Source organism: Postia placenta (assembly GCF_002117355.1).
Source record: "Postia placenta MAD-698-R-SB12 unplaced genomic scaffold POSPLAscaffold_13, whole genome shotgun sequence".
Lineage (NCBI taxonomy): Eukaryota > Fungi > Basidiomycota > Agaricomycetes > Polyporales > Adustoporiaceae > Rhodonia > Rhodonia placenta.
Window position 1 is genome coordinate 44,349 of NW_020169844.1, and position 21,992 is coordinate 66,340.

The 21,992-nt window shown below is 52.4% G+C and overlaps 8 protein-coding genes and 1 non-coding gene across 9 annotated transcripts; 7 read left to right on the forward strand and 2 right to left on the reverse strand.

The window, feature by feature from the left end:
* Positions 1-247: 247 nt before the first annotated feature.
* POSPLADRAFT_1152251 (hypothetical protein) lies at positions 248-985 on the forward strand (the record flags this gene model as incomplete). The annotated part of the gene is made up of 1 exon (XM_024486638.1): positions 248-985. One exon carries the CDS (start codon positions 248-250, stop codon positions 983-985), a length of 738 nt encoding a protein of 245 aa, XP_024335525.1.
* A 288-nt stretch (positions 986-1,273) lies between these two features.
* Positions 1,274-1,709, forward strand: POSPLADRAFT_1151426 (hypothetical protein; the record flags this gene model as incomplete). Its single annotated transcript, XM_024486531.1, has 2 exons — positions 1,274-1,492; positions 1,554-1,709. 2 exons carry the CDS (start codon positions 1,274-1,276, stop codon positions 1,707-1,709), a joined length of 375 nt encoding a protein of 124 aa, XP_024335526.1.
* A 2,699-nt stretch (positions 1,710-4,408) lies between these two features.
* POSPLADRAFT_1152234 (hypothetical protein) lies at positions 4,409-5,142 on the forward strand (the record flags this gene model as incomplete). Its single annotated transcript, XM_024486636.1, has 2 exons — positions 4,409-4,923; positions 5,052-5,142. The coding sequence occupies 2 exons, from the start codon at positions 4,409-4,411 to the stop codon at positions 5,140-5,142; spliced, it is 606 nt and encodes a 201-aa protein (XP_024335527.1).
* Positions 5,143-6,625: 1,483 nt separating this feature from the next.
* On the reverse strand, positions 6,626-7,645 carry POSPLADRAFT_1151301 (hypothetical protein; the record flags this gene model as incomplete). Its single annotated transcript, XM_024486518.1, has 5 exons — positions 6,626-6,710; positions 6,777-6,863; positions 6,919-7,148; positions 7,202-7,328; positions 7,386-7,645. The coding sequence occupies 5 exons, from the start codon at positions 7,643-7,645 to the stop codon at positions 6,626-6,628; spliced, it is 789 nt and encodes a 262-aa protein (XP_024335528.1).
* A 298-nt stretch (positions 7,646-7,943) lies between these two features.
* POSPLADRAFT_1151704 (hypothetical protein) lies at positions 7,944-9,963 on the forward strand (the record flags this gene model as incomplete). The annotated part of the gene is made up of 9 exons (XM_024486572.1): positions 7,944-8,001; positions 8,058-8,293; positions 8,355-8,439; positions 8,517-8,554; positions 8,613-8,706; positions 8,769-8,871; positions 8,937-9,096; positions 9,154-9,206; positions 9,924-9,963. 9 exons carry the CDS (start codon positions 7,944-7,946, stop codon positions 9,961-9,963), a joined length of 867 nt encoding a protein of 288 aa, XP_024335529.1.
* Positions 9,964-10,931: 968 nt separating this feature from the next.
* POSPLADRAFT_t124 lies at positions 10,932-11,015 on the forward strand. Its single transcript has one exon. It is a non-coding gene; the product is annotated as a tRNA-Ala (tRNA).
* A 226-nt stretch (positions 11,016-11,241) lies between these two features.
* POSPLADRAFT_1067294 (hypothetical protein) lies at positions 11,242-16,097 on the forward strand (the record flags this gene model as incomplete). The annotated part of the gene is made up of 13 exons (XM_024482169.1): positions 11,242-11,540; positions 11,613-11,633; positions 11,688-11,940; positions 12,011-12,020; positions 12,082-12,271; positions 12,643-12,696; positions 13,283-13,380; positions 13,671-13,736; positions 14,382-14,586; positions 14,622-14,690; positions 14,826-15,021; positions 15,382-15,854; positions 15,940-16,097. The coding sequence occupies exons 1-13, from the start codon at positions 11,429-11,431 to the stop codon at positions 16,095-16,097; spliced, it is 1,905 nt and encodes a 634-aa protein (XP_024335530.1). The 5' UTR covers positions 11,242-11,428.
* A 5-nt stretch (positions 16,098-16,102) lies between these two features.
* On the reverse strand, positions 16,103-17,318 carry POSPLADRAFT_1041115 (hypothetical protein). The gene has a single exon (XM_024477846.1). It carries the CDS (start codon positions 17,278-17,280, stop codon positions 16,549-16,551), a length of 732 nt encoding a protein of 243 aa, XP_024335531.1. The 5' UTR covers positions 17,281-17,318; the 3' UTR covers positions 16,103-16,548.
* A 1,159-nt stretch (positions 17,319-18,477) lies between these two features.
* Positions 18,478-21,645, forward strand: POSPLADRAFT_1151608 (hypothetical protein; the record flags this gene model as incomplete). The annotated part of the gene is made up of 13 exons (XM_024486553.1): positions 18,478-18,522; positions 18,574-18,797; positions 18,848-19,088; positions 19,145-19,540; positions 19,597-19,630; positions 19,679-19,788; positions 19,844-20,326; positions 20,384-20,429; positions 20,484-20,540; positions 20,597-20,709; positions 20,774-21,069; positions 21,124-21,262; positions 21,313-21,645. 13 exons carry the CDS (start codon positions 18,478-18,480, stop codon positions 21,643-21,645), a joined length of 2,517 nt encoding a protein of 838 aa, XP_024335532.1.
* Between the last annotated feature and the right edge of the window lie 347 nt (positions 21,646-21,992).

Here is a 21,992-nt window from a genome sequence, read left to right on the forward strand (position 1 = left end):
AAACGCCTGACGCCTGAATCAATTCAGCGGAGAGGCCAAGGACTGGGCTCCTGGACACTACAGCAGCTACTGAAGTCCGATATTGTCAGGCGGGATGATTTCGTGATCGTTTGGCCTACGCCTTATCCTTATCGCAAGGAGAGGACAGCGTGCCAATGGGACGATGAGCTGGACAGATCTGTCTCGTTCTTCCGCAAGGTATGGTGCACATATAGGAGCATCCATACCCTTCTCAACTGAGTTGAAAATGCAGAATCACTTCCGCAGGATTGGCGTAACGCGGTTCCTCGCGCATTCTCCCGATCCCAATCATCCTTCTCGAGCCCTATCGCCTTCCGCGGACTCCGAATGGCTAGGCCGGACTCCTGCGCAGGATGAGAAGGACGAGATAATCGGAATGTCATTGGACATCAACACCGGCCTTCCCAAAGTGCGCACCACAGCAGATGTCAAGCGCGAGGAGCGCAGCAAGCTTTTTCCTCTGCACTACAGAATCTACGACGATCAGAGCCAGGACATAGCAGAATATATCCGCGCAGCCTTTACCGAAGACCCAGAGTCCATTCGGCGGAAGGATGCCTATGGCTTCACTCCGCTATACGTTGCTGCTGCGGTGGTGAACGTCGTCGCAGTCCGCACCCTGCTTGAGTTGGGTGTAGGAAGCGATGTTTTTGATCGCGCCTCTGGCGATGGGCTCACCCCTCTGATGGCATGCGAGGCCAAGCTTCGTGGCGAGCGCGATTTCGCGGAAACTATGTTGCTCAGCGGTTGGGAAGGACATCGCGAAGACGGACTGCGCACCGAGGCGATGCTCAAGAGAGCGATGGAACAAGGCGTGGGGACAGACGAGCAGTATATCATTTCGAAAAAGTGGGGTTGTACCTGCGGTAAGTGTGCAGGAGGGTGGTTGTCTCCAAGAACGCTCAACCGCCTTGCTGGTGAGTGGCTCTTCCATTGCCATATTTTTGCGCGAAACCGCTCGTGACTCGATTTCCTGTCAGATGTAGCCGACCGCGCCTTTGACGAGATGTACCAAGAAGTGCTGTGGCTCTTCGAGGAGGTTGCGATGAGAGCTCCTCTTTCACCAACGCACATCCCAATAACGTTCACGCTTCCCTACATTCCATCCCACCTGCACGGGAGTTTGTTCAAGACGTTCTATATTGGCTTCCGTGGAGTCTTCGGTGCAATAGCACAAGTGCTACGCGAACTTGCCGAGCGCAACGACGTTCATGCGATCACACTCGGGGCAGCCTATGTCCATACGCTCGTCATGATGAAATTCTCTGGGGCACTACCGTGGAAATATCACATCGACCTTGAATACTTCGAGCAGCGCGCCGTCGAGTTCTACTTCAACAAGGGCGGGAAGATCGAATATGCGCTGGACCTGATCACTTCGTTGGACCAGCTCATCGCGGAGTTAGAGAGCGGCGAAGAAACGATTGAACAGGCCCACGGATATCTACCGGCATGCGTCAATGACAGAGAGGTGCGCTTAGTCAGGAAGAATATGGGTCTATCACCAAGGGGGACGTGGGGCCCATATATAGAAGAGAAATAGGCGCATGTTCTTCGGGGAGATGTACGACGGATCCGACGAGGAAGATGTTGTGGAAGAGACGATAAAATGGGTTCAGGAGTGGATGAAGGCGACGTCGAAGAGGATCTTGAGGACGGTAAATGACCGAGAACGAAAATGGTGGTGAAGTGGATTCGGAGGATTCCTAGACAGGTTGGTCTTTATTTCATTGCTGTGAATATTTCTCGTGAAATTATTTTGTAATGGGCGTCGACATGAATAATGTAGATGTGACTCCTCGCGCTGCATCACTCTACTGCAGAATCACCTTATACATCTTTCCATCATACAAGGCAGGCCATCACTAGGCGAGATCAAGTTAGAGCTGATACTACTCACACTACGTCAAAGCCTCTGCGAAGTCTGATACTCTGCAACACTCCAGTTCTCTGGGATACATATCACCAATAGCATGCCGCACAGCTGCAGAGCACCTGTTAATAATGCTAGGGTCTGCGGTCAAGGATCCACCCTCCTTGGAGTCAGGAAGACTCCGAAAGAGACAGTATAGCAACATGGTCGAAGCTCGTTTGTTCTTTCAGAGTGGGACGCCCGAAGGTGCATGCATATCGCCTTAGGATACATGTATCAGTTGTAGCAGTCGGTGATTACTTGGCAAGCCAGAAGACGTCGAGACCTTGTTACAAGTCCTGGGAGTGTTTAGCTTTGGCGTCTATATGTAGTAGCCCACTCATTTACAGCATGTCATTCGCACAGTCAAATCCCTGGCGGTGTATTAGATCCGGGACTAGACTAAAGAAGGAACACTGGTGAGCCAGCTGGGCGTGCGTCATACGTCATCATCGAAACGCTATTGGTCTCAGAAAGCTTCCGAAACAAACGGCCATCTCCCGCTACATCGTTTCTGACCGAGCCTGCATTGCACAGTGGGTATTGGTTGATGTATTACCCACAGTCTACTCCTCGTCTAATACATTCCATATTGCAAGCTTTCAGATCGCCCGCTTTGAACCAGCGGTGCGTTGCAATGAATGCATCATCCGACAGCGCTGAAAGTTGACGCCGAAGTGACACATGCGGGCCTGGTGGAGGTGGCATCACGCTGATCAGCCACCCGAATGTCCTTGAATCAGCTAGCGATGTGGCGTGTATTTATTCTGAGTCATCTGCAAGATGAGATTGGTTCAAAGAGTTCTACACGCGTAAGAGGCCTCGACTTACTGGGTGTAGTGCGGAAAGGCGGCCATTTCGAATAATCTACTGACGATGGAACAAGAAGCAATCGTGCGTCTCAAGGGCAGAAGACTCACAATACGGTTTAGCTTGTCAGTAATTATGACACCGGATGGAGACATCAATGATGGTTATCCGAGGGTAGACCTCGCCGATCGCCGCACAAGGTGCGATGAGACAATGCGCTGGTTGTTGAAAATATCAGAAAGTCACGGGTCAATAATGTTCCGTTCTCTGTCCGAGCAGAATACTGGTCGACGCCCTGCCTACAACGTAGTCCATTGTCTTATTCATATGGGTGGATAGAATTGAAGGGAAATCCCTCGCAAAACAAGCAGACTCAGGCATGTCAAGGAGGCAATACTCGGGTGCACCGAGGTCGCAACGCGGTATCAGGAGTAGTCTGATGCTGCCAACACGGTATGTGGTCTGGAGCGCTATATTCCATGTGTGGCCTGTCACTCAAACCACAAGATGCCAAGACTTATCCTGCCGCCGAATTGAGGGGTATAATGGGCTCTGACCGCGAACGCTCTACAAAGGCTGAATGAGTGTTTTCAGACTACGCGCTGTATTCTGAATGCAGGTGATACTTGGATTCAGACTTCGAGTACACGTTATAATGAAAGGTTGAGCCGATGCGTCGGAGCGCTAGACTATCATCAAGAGAGCCTTCAAAAGGTGAGAAAATAGCTGACATTAGGATTGCATTATGACATACGAGTGATATACCATTGGTAGCCAGTGAAGCCAATGGTAGACTACACATTATAGCACCGTGGCGCATCGACACCGCCTGGGCCGAAGACTAGAGTCACGGTACTGGTAGACGCTGTGCGGTCCAAGGTATAAGAGCTGGTTGGATCTGTGCCCGGTTTAGTCAGTCCTCGACTACCAGCTCTCATCTCAATCATCAACCAACCATGTCTGCGAGTACCGACCTTTCTTCTACTGGAACTGACCATCTCATTCCTACGTGTAGGACACCGTGAAGTGCGCTAACACCGAGAAGAACGGCGGCACCTGCAACTGGCCGGCGTGCGGCTGTGCCGAGCCCCCCAAGAGCAAGTAAATGGCTTCGTTTACTTCCCTGTCGCAGATGATCGGTAAGTGTGGCGCTCGTGGGGGTCAGCAGAGTGCTGACGCTGTGAACGTAGATGCTGACAGGGAGGGTGCGGATGGTGTCCAGGCTGTCTGCCAGGACTCGGGGCTGCATGTCCAATGTGTATCTCCTTAGTCGCTGTCACTAGACATCTCACGAAGAAAGCCAGAGTTAATTTTGCTGCAAACTCATGCGTGCCAGCGACTCGAGAAGGACACACCTCTGGAATGGCATGAGAGCGAAAATAATGTAGACTGTCGACGATTACAATATGGTCAGCGGCAACTTCGCTATCCATTGAGTTAACTGGCATGAACTCGAAGCAGGATGCTTTCCCGGGTAGTCGTATTACTTAGTGGCAATAAATCCGTGGGCTAGATCATGTAAGTACTGTTCTATCCGCTGCGGTGGCTACACGGTCACGGTCTTCCCGACGCGTGGGGTCACGAGGTCGTGACTTGTTGTGACGGGAGTACCACGCGTAGCAACGACGTAGCGCGTTCTACAGCGTCCGCTCGTTGTCTGTCTTAATGGCTACTCCCGAACCATCCGAGGCAAACGTTCCCAAAGACGAGGAACCCGCAGATGTGGCCTTACAGCTCGCGCACGTCCCCAACCTTGCGGCCAATGGGCTAGTCGAGGCTCTCGAACGAATGCATCGAGAAAATATTACTGCGCGAGAGCGTCAGCACCGAGAATTAATGCAAGCCAAAGAGCGCCAGCATCGGGAGAAGATGAACGCTCGACGGCACTACCAAACGCAGAAATTGCAAGCGCAGGAGCGTCAGCATCAAGAGTTACTGGCGGCTCAGAAGCGCTTGCATCGAGAGAAAATCAAGGGGCGGCGGCGTTTACATGAGGAGGTTCAGGAACAGCGGGAAGAGCAGCAAAGTCAGCTTGTCGACACGCTGGAAGGGCTATGCCCTGATTTTGATGGCGTCGTCGACGCGCTGGGCGAGATACGCAACGAAGTCGAGAGCCTGCAAGATGGATTGTCTGAGTCGTTCACTAATGTGGAAAGGCAGCTTGGAGAGTTGAACGGACGGTGAGTCGCATCATGGAGCCTTTCACCGACAGAAGCCTTGATATTCCTACAGGCAAGGTGGATTGTCCAATCGGTACATATGCATCTTGTCTCCGAAATGTTGTCCACAAGCTCACCTTGTCCGCCAGCATCCAAGAATGCACGGCGCAAATGCAACAGGCAATGATCGGTATGATCCTATGTTTGTCTCTGTATGAGTGGACCCTTGCTAACACATAGTGACCTGATAAAAGCGCACCCGATGTTACAACCATGGTGTGGCCCCTTCCGGTGGCGATAGACTGTAGACAGGTGAGTCCTCCCCGATGAGATAATCTTGAGTAGTCAGTGATCTCCAAAGCACAGATGACCCTTTGCAAGCTCCTGACAGATGACAAGTTTGGAGGGTATTGAGCCATCCCCATGACAGCCTTGCTGACACCCTGCGATTGAGAACTACTCTAGCACTCTGTGTTCACTTAATGCTTATTCTCTAACTTTACGTTGAGTATTTTGGCCAATTGTACGACCTTTAATTTTCAAGCTATGAGACCGACTCGGTGTGTGTCAGACACAACCCGGCATGGCATCAAGACCCATTATCAGTATAATCAATTTCGACTGAAATCTCAAACAGTATATTTACGACAAAACCTCCCCGTCGAAGAAATGTTACAAGTTACGCCCGCTAGGAAGCATGCCGTAGAACACGGTGTTCTCCAACTCTAACCCTGTTAGTCCAAACACACACTGATGACTAATACACAGAGGCATACAACGCAAATTGCCATATATCAAACCGTTGTACGGCCGATACTCACAGTGCTCCGAATCGGTATGTATAGGTAGGAGTTCCCTGCCTTCTTTCGACAGCTATATGGAGCGTCCTGTACGTAGTCATTCCCACGGTGTTCCTGATGCAATACTAATGGCTGACACCGCGATCACAGGGATTTGAGGGGACAAGAATCTGGTGCAGAACGTGCATTGAATGCCACAGGTTAGAGTCCTTGCAGCGCAGCTAGACAAGACTAACAGAGTAGTCTGCATGACATTGTCGTCGGTAGCAATAGCTATAAGGCGCGTATCTACAGCATCCTTCTCGAGACCCTAGTTACTCAACTCATTTCACGAAGCGCTGAGATGTCAATGCTCAATTGTACCTGTTCCACCAACCAACTTTCTCCGATGACTATCCTACCTCCTCGCGCAGGAGCCGAGAGCTTTCAATCTCCGCGAGCAGACATAATTTCCCTTCCTGCTGCGCCTCAATGGTCAACCCTTCTACCCCTGAATATGACTATGCCAGTGAAGTAGCGTTAGCACACATACATCGACGACAATTGACAGCCCAAATAGAACGTGGACGTGCTCGTAATGCGGCAACATCCACCAAGGCGTTACGTTAGTCACCGATGGTGCGTCTCTGTTGTCATGAGGCGTTCATGGGAATCATGGGAATAGCAAATCTTAATTCAAGGGTCTAGAGGGAGTGCTCACCCAGACAACCTTGGGACGAGCGACGGGTTGCGGCCACGCAGCAAGTTAAATTCACTATAACTACTATCGGAGACGGCTCAATTTGGCATTTGCGCACAGGAATCTTGGAACACGTTTGTTGGTTTACACGATTGATTGCTGCTCTTTACGTGTGTGGATCATACCCTCGCTGCAGGCATATCTCGTTACCAATTCCCAGATTCTATTGCACAAACTAGCTCCGTTATGGATCCTCCCGACCGGGCTGCGTCGTCTCCCGTGAGTGGATTTGACCCTGAGCTGGCTTTCCTTTGTATTTCGGTAGTATCCTGGTAGGAATCAGTCCGTCACATGTCGTACGGCTAGCAAGGGGTATCACTGGCAGACAAACGTACCCTTCCTCCTCGGTGAGTTCTTGCAGCAATTCACTCTCGCCCCTGTGGCCTGCCCACTTCGGTATGCCGTCTGGAATCTCCATGACTCTGACAATTCCTGACGTGAGCATCAAGTATTGTATACAGAACGCTGAACGCATACCGCTGGCTATAGAAAATGTGAGCCGTGGGCTGGAAGTTGAATGGCACCTTATGTTCGGGAAAACGGAATGACGAGGGATAGGCGAGGACTGTGTTCCTCCCCTCGTCGAATAATGGAGATCGGCATACATTACAGGACACTTTACACGGGACGCTGTGCATTCCAGTGAGGTCCTCTGTCGAGAAGAAATGTAAGCTGTTGTCCTTGTTTTTCACCATCCGCACGGAGGTCTGCATATAAAATGTAAGTGTGATTCGTATGCCTCGTCTGAATGCGAGCTGACCTTCGGAAAAATGACGGCCCATTGAAACGGTGCCCCGTGCAGGCGCTGGCATTGTCGACAGTGACAATGCTTCGCGTCCAGTGGATCTCCGTGAAATTCAAATGACACGTTTCCGCACCAGCATTCTCTGTAAATCGCGGCTGGTCAATGGGCGTTGCATTGTCGAGAATGTCGCCATGCTTACGACTTATACTTTGGCTTGAATAGATCTCCTTCGCTTTCCCATTTATATGGTGGCTTGTGAATGAAGTCTTTCTCGCGTGTACCGCCGTCCTTGCTCGGTATTAGCGGTTGTCCCCTCCAGCCCGTGTCTGGAATAGGCTTGTTGACCGTTGGAGAGCAGTGTGGACGGTCTCCTGGCGGTGGGTGTGGTATGTTCGAATGCGTACCCTTATGTACCGTGGAATCGGGGTGCGCGTTGACCTTGACGTGGTTTGTCGACATGGCGCGAATCGTCCGGTAGTACGACCTACTAGCCGCAACTTGAGTGCCGTCGGTGCACTCGGGGTGGTGCATGACGTCACTTTGTGCATGCGGTCACGTGACGGCGCGTCAGGGAAACGCGTCACATCCAACTTCCCCGTGGGGAATGGGGACGAGCCACCTGTGACTTGGCCAGGACGTTGACGACACCACCATCTGAAAAACGACTTGATTCGCATATATTCCAGTGAGAGGGTCTATTTTACGTTGGATCAGTGGTACACAACCTCCAAACTATTTTTCTATAGCACAGCAAATCATGCCAGTGTTTTCATCGCTCCTTCCGACCGTCATAAGCGCATATGGTCTTCAAACCGGTAGGTGCTGCTGTGTGAAGACTATGATGAGCACAGCACTCACTCGCGACTAACAGCCTTGGCTGCAATATTCGTTCCTCGAGCCAATGACAAGTTCTTCGACCTCGGTGGAGCATTAGGCTTCCTCTCAACTACATTTGTCTCCTTCTATTACCCTTACATAAGGGTGAAAATATGGGACGCAGCGAAACTCACGCCTACACCCCTTCTTAGTACCTTCGCCCCGAGGCAGATCCTTCTCAATCTTGCTCTCGTCGCGTGGAGTACGCGCCTCGGTAGCTTTTTGTTCACGGTATGTGGCTAAACCTGGTATTGCACCTTAATGGCTCTGCTTATAAAACTTGCCATGGCAGAGGGCTATCGTGCGTGGTGGCGACTCCAGATTTGATGAGCTCAAACATCAGCCTGTCGGATTCACTGCGTGCTGGATGTTGCAAGGTATACTCCTCACGAGGGAAATACGATGCATATACTGGCATTTTACTCACATAGTGCCTTTGAAACCCGAATAATAGCAACCTGGGTACTTACCGTCGGCCTCCCGGTCTACCTGGTACGTCAGATTGTATGAAGTTAGCTTTGTATTATACTGATTATCCTGCATGCGGCAGTCGAACACCATTCCGGCAGCAGTGCATCCCCCATTGAGGACTCTTGACTACCTGGGTGCCGCTCTTTTCGCTGGATCATGGCTCTTCGAAATCGGTGCGTCTTCTTTACAACCGGTTCTTCATACCAATATTGATCCAATGATACTATACCTATAGTCGCCGACCGCCAAAAGTCCGCATGGCGGGAGTCAAAAGATGCCAAAGAACACAACGAAAAGTTCATATCCCACGGCCTATGGGGCCTAAGCCGTCACCCAAAGTACGTGCTCATTATTAAATTGCTCACCTCTCACAGGCTGGAGGGCAATGCGTTGCATGCTACAGTTATGTCGGTGAAGTCGGTTTGTGGACGGGAATATGGCTGCTCTCCATAAGCTGCCTGCGCACACCCTATTTCCCACGTGGAACGTGGTTGTTGGCCGGTGCGAGCCCACTGGTGACATGGTTCATAGTCCGCAACGTGTCGGGCGTCCCGCCGCTTGAGGTGCGTCTGCTTGGGTCCCTTAACATGCAGGCGCTGAAAAAATCACGGACCACACAGAAAGCCGGTGACAGAAAATTTGGCGACGACCCTAAGTGGCAGGAATATAAGCGGTAAGCCGTCTTAAACGAGACCTTTTACAAATTCGCCAAGTCGTCTTCATGTCGCGGGTGGCAACTCCGCCAGGCGGCGGGCTCCTTGCATATACTTGATCAGGTCGCTTCAGGTCCTGCCGATGCCAATGGCCTCCACGCGAAGCAGACCCGAGCTTCTGCGTGCACCAACCTTTCGATGCTCTCCAAAGGCGAGCGTCGGCGCCGTTCTGAGTTGATTAGCTCTTGATTGGAGCGCTGACGCGGCAATAAAAATGTCTCAGCCCGAATGTTATCATCATTCTTTGTTGTTGACGCCTTGTGGTGTCGGCGGTACAAATATGATTTTTATGTCTCTATAAAGCGATTGCCAAACGCTGTATACGTCGAGATGCCGCCTAGAGCCTAGGCGAATGAAGGCCTTGTAGCCTTCATTTCTCTGCTCGCCTCGGATATTCGCCGCCTTTTGGACCGTTTCCGGCGTCTCGTGATGCTTCTTCGTGATCCTACCCTTTCATGATATATATTCTATCACGACACTCCCGCAGATGTGACCTGTGGTCTCTCGCCGCGTCACGCGGCTTTGTATGAACAGATTGCTTCGCAGGATATTTCTGGTACTCGTCGCGTTTGATGGCGCTTGCATTTCCCTCGCCTGTCAATAGGTTACGTTTTAGCACCTTCTCTCCGTTCATCCATTCTAGTGGATAGCCATGCTGACATCTATGTCCCACACAGAACGGTTCCCGTCTTCTGGCCTTGGGGATCCCGCGGTTGAGCCGTAAAGTCCTCCCACTATCAGAATTCCCGCCCTATCACCAGCTTGCAGCTTCCGTATTCTTCCTGCTCCGTCGCGCCCCGCTCAAACTCTCAAAGTTATGACGAAGAAGACCGAGGGCCGGACATCAGATATGTATCATCATCAAGGTCATTCAGACTTCGTTCTGTATCACGTTTCCACTGTAGCCATTGTAATGATAGCGCCTGCGTACGTACGTCTCGCGCCTACGGCCCGCTCGAGTCGACCAGTGCCGGTTCTAGCTTTTTGATATCCGTTTGTTCTGCTTTCAGGCTGTCATCTTTACACATCAGCGAACCAGCGAAGACGCGCATAAGGCACGCCACTGGCTGCATACCCTGACACGGATTGGTTTGACAGCCACCAGTTCCGAGATTGCTATCTTGGATGCCCAGCGCGGAAGCGAGAGTTTCCATGCAACGCACTATAGTTGCCTTCGTAATCTACTCCGCAGATCGGATGCATGATCACGATGGCTAATTAGACCTTATTCGCTTCGTTCCTAGGCTGCCAGCCCTCAACGTCGCGTTCATCCCACAGCCGTGGAAGTCGAACTTTGAACAGGTGAATGCAATGCCTTGATGAGCATCTGGATCCGCATCTGTGTTCAATGTATCCTCAGCTGTACGAGCCGCATTATGGAATGGTTCGCCATGTCCCCTCAGGGTGAACTGACTTTGAATATAGGGTCTCGACTATCGAACCCCTTTCTTTGCAGAATATTCAGGACCGTAGCTGATCGCGCGACGCACGAAATTGCAGTACACCCTTTTCGGTGGTGATTCCTCCCTGGTAGTGTTAGGAAGCTGGCAGCTGGACTACAGGCTATCTATGAACGGAGATCTCACCACAGCTCTATCCAGCAGCCACTTGATAGGTATTCGGTGTTCCTTGCCAAACAAGGCAACAATGCTAAATATGTATAAACATGGATACCGATCCACTATGGGCGCTTGGCACAGTGGTAGCGCGCACGCTTTGCATCTTGTACTGTCTGCGTGAGGTCGAGGGTTCAAACCCCTCAGCGTCCAATTTTTAACCCCTCTTTAGTCCGTGGTCCGCCATATGTGCCGGTGTTCTAAAGCTTGTTCCTGATTCAGAGGGGCGTCACATATTTTGCTGATGCGGAAGCTTCAGGGTCTTCTAGCAGTTTTGATTAATTGCTCGGCCGAGACCGAATCATGCATGATCCCATTTATCATTTGTCTCGGGGTTGCCGCTGCCTGAAGTCACTCTCTTATCCCGTCATCGACCCGTAGCTCTTCATGAACTGGTCTGCTCACGCGCTACCTCCGACAGTCCCACCTACCATTCTCAGCCGGTGCATCTTGCCTTCCTGATATAAAGAGATTGCAGGACCAGGCATTCGATCACTAGTATTGTGTCGTATGCCCTGACCCCACTTGACTACTCTGGCACCAGGTACCACCACCACCACCACTACATGGATTTCTCGGCCACACATGAAACTCCTGCTGAGCGAGCGGCCATGAATGATTTCAAGGCGAATATCTGGGAGGTCTTCCAGCCATTATACGAAGACAAGTGGGACCAAGGTGGATGCTGCGCACGCTAACATCGCCCACACATTGCTGATGCATTCTTCGTTGTACAACGTGCGCTGGTAGCGCGCTGGAATGCTGCAGTGGGTGAGTCAGCTTCCCGTACTCCGTAGGTGGCTCATAGCGTCATCATCCACATAGCAAGGTTCAAAACCGCACACGAGCCAGCGGTCGTGGAAACCTTTATGAAACGGGCGCGTCTGCCGACGTGGGACGCGCTCGAAGAACAAATGAAGAAGGGTCCACCGGCGTTTCTTCGTCCTGGGTGGACCAGCCCCTTATTGGGAAAGAGAGTCGACATGGGGTGGCTCGACACTGACTCGTTTGAGTGTATCAGGCCGAGCAAGGACGGCTGGCGGAATAAGAAGGTCCTCGTTGTCGAGTTCTGGGCATCGTGTGTATCGCTCCTTACCTTCGTATCGCCAGTGAGCAGCATGGCTGATGCCCGTTTCTACGGTTTTCAGCTGGTGCCGCGTACGTGCTGATCTCGCCGCGCTTCCGTGTCAAGGCTGAATGGATGCTTGTAACTCCGCAGCCATGTCATGTGGTCTGCGACATCTTGTCAGATATCGCGAAAAAGCCGGACGTCAAGGTTATCACCTTCAATCACGAAGGTATCTTCACGAAAGCGGACATCAACAGGACTGTGGTCAAGGGCTTCGTGGATTCTCGGGGCGACATGAACTATCCCATCTATATCGACTCGCAGCGCGTAGCCATTCGCTGTAAGGTGTATTCTCGGCTTCGACGGTGACCTTGTCACTGACCGTCTCCGTTCCAGCGCTATTCGAGCCAGGACAAAATCTGTCAATACCACTTGGTACGCAGCCGCGCCCTACCCTTCGAGAAAGATGCCTCTTACCTCTTGGCAGCGTTTGTCATCACCACGAGGGACCAGGTTGTCCACTGGATAGGAAATCCAGAAGAAATGGCGGCTCCGCTCGAAAAAGCCCTCAGAATCGCATGAAGCCAGGCGAATGTATACTTTTTGGGTATGTGGCCGTTTGTAGCCCGAAGGTTCGAGTCCGCGCAGATCACCCCGGAATGCCTATGCCTTGTCTTAGACCATGTAGGAATAGCTCACCCGACTATGTAGCCGTGAAGTTTGGTATTGCATGTGCCGTCATCCAGGATTGGCAGTCCGCAGTCAGTGAGCACAGGGCTCCGTTATGGTAGCCATGTGAATAGCTGTGATTCTTCCTCCATTCTAAGCAGTCAAATTGCGGCCCTAGCCTCAGTTGCGGCCCGATCACGACGAGATTCTCACCCTGGCATTCATATTGGGCGGCTTGCCGACCCTGTTAGGCGCCTGCAGACGTGTCTTCCACATTGAATCTACACTGACAACGCGTATGTTTCTTCCATTGCTGGGATCGTGCATGACAATGAGCAGGACACATACCTCAATGACGCGGACGTTAGGCGACCATAATGAACTTCTGTGCCGCCCGTGCGTTTGCAAGCCCTCATGGTGTCAGACTTTCACGGTGTAAAGACGGATCGATCCGGATTTGCTTCATAAACACCGGACAGGGACAAAGGGGTTTGCGTAGATTGGGGTTGCCGATCGTTAGTCTCAGGAACGCCTTCTGCAATGCGCAAGGTCGTCGACTCCAGGGATCTGGAGAGAGGGGCTGCTTGCCTCTGATCTGGATGTAAGGCACATGAACGCAGAAACGGTTGCCAATGACAAGGTGCATAGTAGACTTTCAAGTCTGAATTCACGTGGTGTCTAGATAAATTCGTGCGTGACATCAGGGAGTGCAGGGTCTCTATCGCGGTTTACCGCCATGTCCACGTCATAAATGAAGTGTCCGCCCACGAGATGTACTATGTAACTGAACCTTGTGGCATCCAGAGTTGTCCAGGCAAATCGCCTGGCGCATCCAGAATACTCAGGATTCCGATGCTCCAACGGAAGTAAAATATCGGGTCTGCTGCGCCTAAGAGTTGAACCCTTTTGAGGTTATTCAAAGATGCTGATCCTTCGAATAGAGAGCGCTATTCGCTTGGCCTGAGATCCTTCAGCGACTAACAGGCGTCATGAACAAGCGGAGGTGCTAGAAGACGAGCCCCATACGTGATGATATCTTGACATCGCCGGATTCTACGCATGGAACCCAGTATCTTCGGCTAACGTTATCCAAAGCAGTCAAACCAGGATCTTGGAAGCGAAAAATCGAGACAGAGGTGAGCGCACCAAGTGAGAAAACTAGGCCGTAGCCGAGCCATTCCGACAGCTCGGTGCCGTAACCCGTTGATTCGTATCTTTGTCAAGTCCTTGTCCTTCGGGCTATTGCTTTGAAACTGATATTAGAGCCGGTCTGCACGCTCTCTCTGAGTTCGGTGCGCTCAGGTCAGCTTACCTTCTACGTGAAACTCCATGTCACGCTGACACCAGCGCATCGTGTATCCCGGGCAATGAAGCTCGTCTTCTGACTAACCCATGAAATTTCTGAAACGAGTTGACGCGCTCTCCTCGCAGTGGTTTGGCAGCAGACGGTCGCGACTTTGGGCCTGAAGGATTTTGATTGATTTTGCATGAGCAGAGACCCGATCGTGACATGCCACAATGCCGATGATCGAGCATCGAGATCGTTCAGCCGATCGTCCAATGGCTGTGAGCTGGCTCACTTCAACTTACTGTCACTTAGTCTTTACTCTTGTCCATTCCTGAAGGTTATAAAAGACACGCCACACCTGATATTTAGCTTGAGGCCCTCCAGGACGCTTTCAAGTGGTGTGATATAAACAGTGAGTTGCTCACAAATGGTCGCAGAGATGTCAATGAGACGTTATGTTTTGCAGCCACAGTGCTGTACTTGAGCTGCCCAGAAACCGCCGGGCTTCGAACGGAGAATGTCAGATATTGTTGACTTGACAAACGAAGACAGCGGGGACGATGAGCGCGACGATGCCTTTGGACCAGACTTGCGATCCGAGTCCCCGCTGAGCCCGGTGGCACGCTTGCAGCTACACACCGCCATTCTGACATGTCCTGAGGACAAGCTCCGTGGAATCCTGTCAGAACTCGTTGAACGTATTCCTGCGGTGGAGAAAGCGATATTCGAACAGCTAGTCACCGAGAGGCCCTCTGCAGACAGGCATGGAGGAGTCGAGGGGCCCTACATTCCGAGATGGGAGGTCTGTAGCAGATGCGAGAGCCGCTATGATGTAGGGACGCAGAGGCTCACAGATGAGTGTTTATATCATTCAGGTACGAATGTCTCGTGTGACATATAGCGCGCTAGATGTGGCTGATGGTTGTACTCTACCAAGGGGAGCTGGAAGTCGACGAAGAAATGTTTGCGGATTGGGACGAACGTTGCCACGGTCCTATGAAGACTGAGAGCAATATTCGCGAGTTCCCCGAGAACTTCACCTGGTCTTGTTGCGAGGGCGACGCCAGCTCGGAGGGCTGCACAGATGGGGAGCACGTGCCTGAAGGCCCTAGGAAGAAACGTGCTCGGCACTGGTAGATGTGTTTATTGTTCCCGGATCAGGCCTTAAATAGTACAAGGGACAATGCATTCCACGTTGATGATAACGCCTCTGTTAGCCACCGCTTAATATTTTAATGTCGATGTCACGGCATGGTGGCGCACGCCACAGTTGTTTTGACCTTGTTCTTTTGCGCATAAAAGCGGGTTGGCCCCTCTATCGACCCTTACCTTCTCCTACACCATCCCCTAGCCAAAGAGACCTCCACACAACCTTCTGTGAGTTGTTCACTTGAGTTCATGATCCTCCATGCTCATCTTGCGCTCAGACCTTCAAGACAGAGATTCTTGGCACCGTCTACTTGACACAGAATATACATCCACATGATGAACAGCATTTATTCCTCGGAACCGGAACTTATGGAACCCGAAAATTTTGATCCTCTTGACTCTTCGCAAGACAATCCTGACCTCAGCATGTTGTCTCCCACAGAGGGATACGACTATAGTATGGAAGACCCTTTTCCCGTCTGCGAGCCTGAGGTTCAGGCTGAGGGCCCCCTCGGCGCGCTGCGCGCTCGCTCGGGCCCTCAACTGAAGGAAGCCATGCAGCTCGTCATTGAGTGCTACACTCAAACCCGCCTGCAGGAGATCCTCAAGGCTCTGGTCGATTCGGACGACGCTGTGGCCGACACCATTTTCCCGGAGCTTCTTCTCCTGACGCCATCCTCTGAAGACCCTGACTCTCCATCTAAGACTTCTCTCGACGTGTTCTCGCCGCGATGGGAGTGCTGCGAGAATTGCCGGACCGAATACGACGCAGGCCTTCCCCGTGTCGCGGGCGAGTGCAGTGGCCCGCGTTCTCCAGGTACGCTACCGTCCGTTCTTGAAATGACTTGAGCGCGGTCGGGGGTCCCCTCCGGGCTGCCATTCTAATAGGATTGTCGTCGCAGGATTGGAGGAATGCGGGAGGGATGCGTATTTTTTGGATGCCATGGACTTGGCCAGGAATGCCTCTTTGACCTATCATGAACCGGATCGTGTCAAATTTGAACATAAGCCTTCGCGGAGGCGCGCGCTCCATGACGAGATATACGGGATGGAACTGTGATGGAATCTACAATATCGCTGCAGAGTCTGAAGTAGACTTGCTAGCTTGATCTTATTAAGTTTGTATAAATAGATGCTTGAGAAACAAAGTATGTCTTTCAAACATGAGATGGAATACGTACAAATCCCTAGCGTACAAAGAGCGTATACAGTACAGTAAAGCAACACAGCATAGCAACATTGTCCAATCGGTATTCCTCCCAAGTGCAATACATGGGGCCCTTCGATAGAAATCCCAGGAAGCGAATGCGCTCGGCGCGCAAGAAAATGGGAACCGAATGTAATAAGTAATAGGACAGGCGCAATGTCCGTCTGCCCAAATCAAAAAGGTGACATAGCGTTGTTCCCAGGTGTAGATGCCCTTCTGGCATCGGTTTCAGAAGTCGGTGTTGAGATCATCTTGGTCGTCATCGATCCTTGGCCCTCATCATAGGCGCCTGGCCTGTGCTCCCCTACGCACTGCACTCAATCATCTCCCAGTCCTCCGACGGGACGACCACCCACGACTTGCTCGTAGTCCCCTCGCCATCCGTCATTGAGACGTCGCTGTCCCTCTGCGCCGCGACCAGCTGCTCCAGGTCATTCGTCGCCGCAAACAGCGATCGGTCCAGCTCGCGGTTTGCGGAGTGCATCGATAAGGCGAGGCGTGGGCCCATGTAGAGTATCTTCCGTCCTTCCGGAGACATGCGCATGCGAGTAGTGATGGCCACACGGTAGAGGTCGGGCTCGGGTTTGGAGCGTGGGAACGCCGCACGGGCGGGTAGAACGGATGGTCTCGGCGCGAGCGGCGACGATGTGCGTGAGCTTAGCATTGGAATGTGAGAAGGGGGGAGCGAGGGCTGGATGACAATTACGGGCTGGGCGACAGGCGTAGGACTGGTGGAAGAGCGCAACGACGCTTTACGCCGCTCGCGCTCCTCCTTGTAATACCGCAAGCTGCGTGTATGTGGACCCGTCGAACGATCCGAGCGTGAATGAGGAGATGAGGGTGCCCCGGCGCGCCCATAGAGTGTCGTCTCCACTGCTGAGTTCATGTCCTCCAAAGATATATACGAGGCCGTGCGTTGCAATTTTCGCGCGGCCTTGCGGGGCTGCGGAGCGGAGAAGGACATGGTGCGCTTGCGATTGTCTGAGGGTGGGGAAGACGTGGTGCCGGTGGAGGTGGGGGTGAGAGAGCAGGGCATCGAGGGAAGGGGTATAAGTGATGCGCTGCCGATGATGGGGGCACAAGGGGAAGTGATGAGACGGGAGACAAAGACTGCTCCTCGGAGGCGGATATGAGATGGACAGGCATGGCCAGGCACGTGAGAAATTGCCTGATTTGGTGAGCGCGGGCAGTGCCGTGACTCGGCCTGGGTGCGCCCTGCAGCGCCGCTCCGCCGTATCGCCCGACACGTTGAATGCACGATGCTGGGCTCCGAGCCGAGGGTCAATGAAACTCTACATACTTAGACTGCGCATTCGGTCCATGAGACGTACCATGAGTTCTGCCATGCCGTGCGGGTGGAACATGTATGGAGGAGCATTGCGGCAAGACATCAAGTGATAGAGATGGTCGATCATTTGATAGCCAGACTGACTTCATCCTGTCGGCCCAGAGCCACTGCCTCGCGCCAACTGCATAACTATGACGTCCAATTCTCATCGGCGAGTCAAATGGTACAAAAGAGGCCTTACAGTCGGCATGACGCCGCCTAGGCACAGTCGCCGCGACCACCATGACAATAATTCCCGTCTGACACGGCTTTGGATGGGAATGACCGGGCAGTGTTGATTGACTGTGTCTTGATGGATGAACAGGTCATCGGAAATGAACAGAATCCAGGCTAAGTAAATTGAAAGCGATTGCTGAATCGGTAGCAGGCGTCAGGGCGCAGAATAGACGCTGTGAATCCGACTCAGATATAGTTCTTGCTTAGACACCATACATGCCAGCAGGATAGTGAAAAACTCCGTTTGATAACAAGTGCCAGCGGGAAGATGAGGGAGAGAAACAAGCCACATCCTCAAACAACCTGCTAAGTCTTCGCCCAAATCAACACGAGGCGAATATCCGAGATCTGCATCTCATGATCAAGTTGCCGACCCTGATCATCTTATCTGGACGAGTACGACACCTTGTTACTTGTGTTCACCAAGCACAGTATACTAGACCTGTCTGTGCATATAGTAGCGCGTCGGCAGAGGCCCTCACGTGTGAGAGTGGAACGAAAGAAGGAGGCCAACATTGTGAGTTTATCGACATTCCTCTGGATCATACCAATAAGAGTCAGATTTGCTCCCTAGCAGAAACTCGCTGTTCTTACAGCTGATTTATACCACAGTCTAATCATACCGGCAGGAAATCCATTCTGAAGTCTCTCGTCGGCTGAGCAACGATCATGAGAATCACTCCCAGGGAGGAAGCCAAGCTCCTGTTGCACCAGGTAGTTTCAGATCCTTCAACTTCGTCCTTACCGTAATATACCGCCAACAAGGCAGGCTTTCTCGCGCAGAAGCGGCTCGCACGCGGCCTGCAACTCAATCAACCGGAAGCCATCGCGCTTATCGCCTCACAGCTGCAGGAGCGCATCCGCGACGGCAAGCACTCTGTCGCGGAGCTCATGCAGCACGGGAAGACACTCCTCGGCAGAAGACACGTACTCCCCGGTGTATCCAGCCTGCTGCACGAAATCCAGGTGGAGGGCACGTTCCCCGACGGGTATGCCGCGCTGCCTGTCTGTCCGCATCCTCGTTCAAACTGCTGCGCAGCGTGTTCCTCGTCACGGTGCACGACCCGATCTGCAATGACTCTGTTGACCTTTGCAACGCCCTATACGGTTCCTTCCTGCCCACTCCTCCGGACCATGCATTCCCGCAGATCGACCATGCTGAGTACGCCCGCGACAAGGCACCTGGTGCGCTCATTGTCAGGAAGGAACGCATCGTTCTCAACCGAGGGCGTGAGCGAGTTAAGCTCAAAGTGACGAACAATGGTGACCGGCCAATACAAGTACGTGCGCAATATATCTCTGACCATTGGATGTATCTTGATATATGTGGCTCTAGGTAGGCTCACATTATCATTTCATCGAGACCAACAAGGCGCTGTCCTTCGATCGAGGCAAGGCTTACGGGAAACGTCTCGATATCCCCGCAGGGACGGCAGTCCGCTTCGAGCCAGGCGACACCAAACATGTCACGCTATGTTCGATCGCAGGTGCACAAATCATTTCTGGCGGCAACGGCCTCGCCTCAGGCGTCTTCAGTCTTTTACGAACCGACGAGATCGTGCGGAACCTCGTGGACAGAGGCTTCGGGCACACACCGCAACCGGGTGCATTAGAAGTTACGGTGGACACGGAGATGAGCCGACAGGCATATGTAGCAATGTTCGGTCCCACTGTCGGAGATCGGGTCAGGCTCGGTGACACCGCTCTCTGGATCGAAGTCGAGCGCGACGAGGTACTGCGGTCTATCTCATTTCATCGTATCCAAGCTACTGAGATCTCGAAATACAGACCGTGTACGGAGATGAGGCTAAATTTGGTGGAGGTAAGGATCCGAGTGCACTCATGATTATCTCTACTGACGGTCGCATAGGGAAAACTATCAGAGAGGGGATGGGCCAGGCAACCAACCGATCCGAGAAGGAGACGTTGGATCTAGTCATCACCAACGCATTGGTTGTGGATTGGAGCGGAATCTACAAGGTGCTCAACACTCTGTGGATCATTGAGAGCACAAACCTACTCACCTGTCGCGCAGGCGGACATCGGCGTTAAGTACGGTAAGATCGTGGGCATAGGCAAAGCCGGAAACCCCGATGTCATGGCGAATGTGCACCCTGACCTCATCATCGGTTCCGCGACGGAGGTCATCGCAGGCGAGAAGCTGATCGTGACCGCGGGGGCGGTGGACGCACACGTCCACTACATCTGCCCGCAGCAAGTAACAGAGGCGCTCGCGTCAGGCGTCACGACGATGATCGGGGGCGGGACGGGCCCGAGCGCGGGCACAAACGCGACGACGTGCACATCAAGCCCATTCTACATGCGGCACATGCTCGCCGCGACCGACACACTGCCAATGAACTTCGCGTTCACAGGAAAGGGCAATGATTCGGGGACGCGTGCGCTCGAGGAGATCATCATCGCGGGCGCCGCCGGGCTGAAGCTGCACGAAGACTGGGGCTCGACGCCTTCCGCGATCACGAACTGTCTGGATGTAGGTGACAAGTATGATGTGCAGGTTGGTGGAGTGATTGTTGTGATGTGGTTTCACTGGCTGATGCAGATGGACGTGCAGATCAATATTCACACAGACACACTGAATGAGAGTGGGTTCGTGGAAAGTGAGTAGTCTTATCAGCGATCACTGCGGTACAGCCGGAACTCATCTTGCACAGGTACCATTGAGGCCTTTGGGGACCGCCCGATCCACACATATCATACCGAAGGCGCTGGTATGACGGTGATCCGTTTGCAATGTGTAAACGAAATCTGACCTCGATCCTCACAGGCGGTGGTCACGCACCTGATATCATCGTCGTCTGTGGGCTTGAGAAAGTGCTTCCCTCGTCAACAAATCCCACACGGCCATACACTAATAATACACTGGAAGAGCATCTCGACGTGAGTCAACGAAGTATCCAGGACCCAGCGCCTCGCCTGAGATTATCTTCTTCGGGTCCTGCAGATGCTTATGGTTTGCCATCACTTGGACAAATGTATTCCCGAAGATCTCGCTTTTGCAGAATCCCGTATCCGTGCGGAGACCGTGGCAGCCGAAGATGTTCTGCACGACATAGGGGCCATTTCCATGATCAGTTCCGACTCGCAAGCCATGGGCAGGGTGGGCGAGGTCATTAGCCGGACATGGCGAACAGCAAGCAAGATGCGTGAGTCCCGTGGTCCTCTGATATTGCTAGGCGACGCGCCAGGAAGAGATAACTCGCGCGTTAAGCGGTATATTTCTAAATACACCATCAATCCGTAAGTTCACCTTCATCCACTTTCTGCGCCATAATGACAACGGCGGCTCTTCAGTGCAATTACCCACGGCATGAGCCATCTCATCGGACAGATTGCGGTAGATAGCCTCGCGGATCTTGTCCTGTGGAAGCCGGAGAACTTCGGGTCAAAACCCGAAATGATACTAAAGTCGGGAGTTATCGCATGGGCTCAGGTTTGCATTCGTCTTTTCTCGGAGGACCCATGCACTCACGGTCGAGATAGATGGGTGATGCCAACGCCTCCATTCCCACTGTACAGCCGTTCATCGGCAGGCCAATGTGGGGATCCCATGCAATGTCTGCGGCACTCAACTCGGTAGCGTTCGTCTCGGGCATCTCGATTGAGTCTGGGACTGTGCAGAAATATGGACTGAACAAGCGCTGCGAAGCGGTCAAAAATTGCCGCAATGTGACCAAGAAAGACATGAGGTGGAATTTCGCCACGCCGAAAATGACTGTCGACCCGGAGAGTTACGAAGTTAGAGCAGACGGGGTTCTTATGGACATAGAACCTGCGGAACGTCTTCCATTAGCGCGGGCGTACAATATCTTCTGACTTGTATATCGTATTTCCTTCTGGGTCCGATGTAGACTACTGTGTTTCTATCCTTGGGTTGCGTCTTTGGTATTTCTTGTATTTCGCCTCTTTCTTTGCGTCACCTCCTATGATATTACTACGAAGTATAGTCAATGGTGCACAGTCATGCGAACTTGATTACCCCAAATAATTCCTCCATAATGGACGCATGCAGAGTACGGTCTGAATCGCCATGTTACAAAGATATATCCCACGTCTCATGTTCACACATACACCGTAATTATCGACGACCCCAAACTGGGCGATGCGACTACACTATCCATAGCTATGCTCGTGTTGAGACATGCCGAAGGAGTTGATGGACA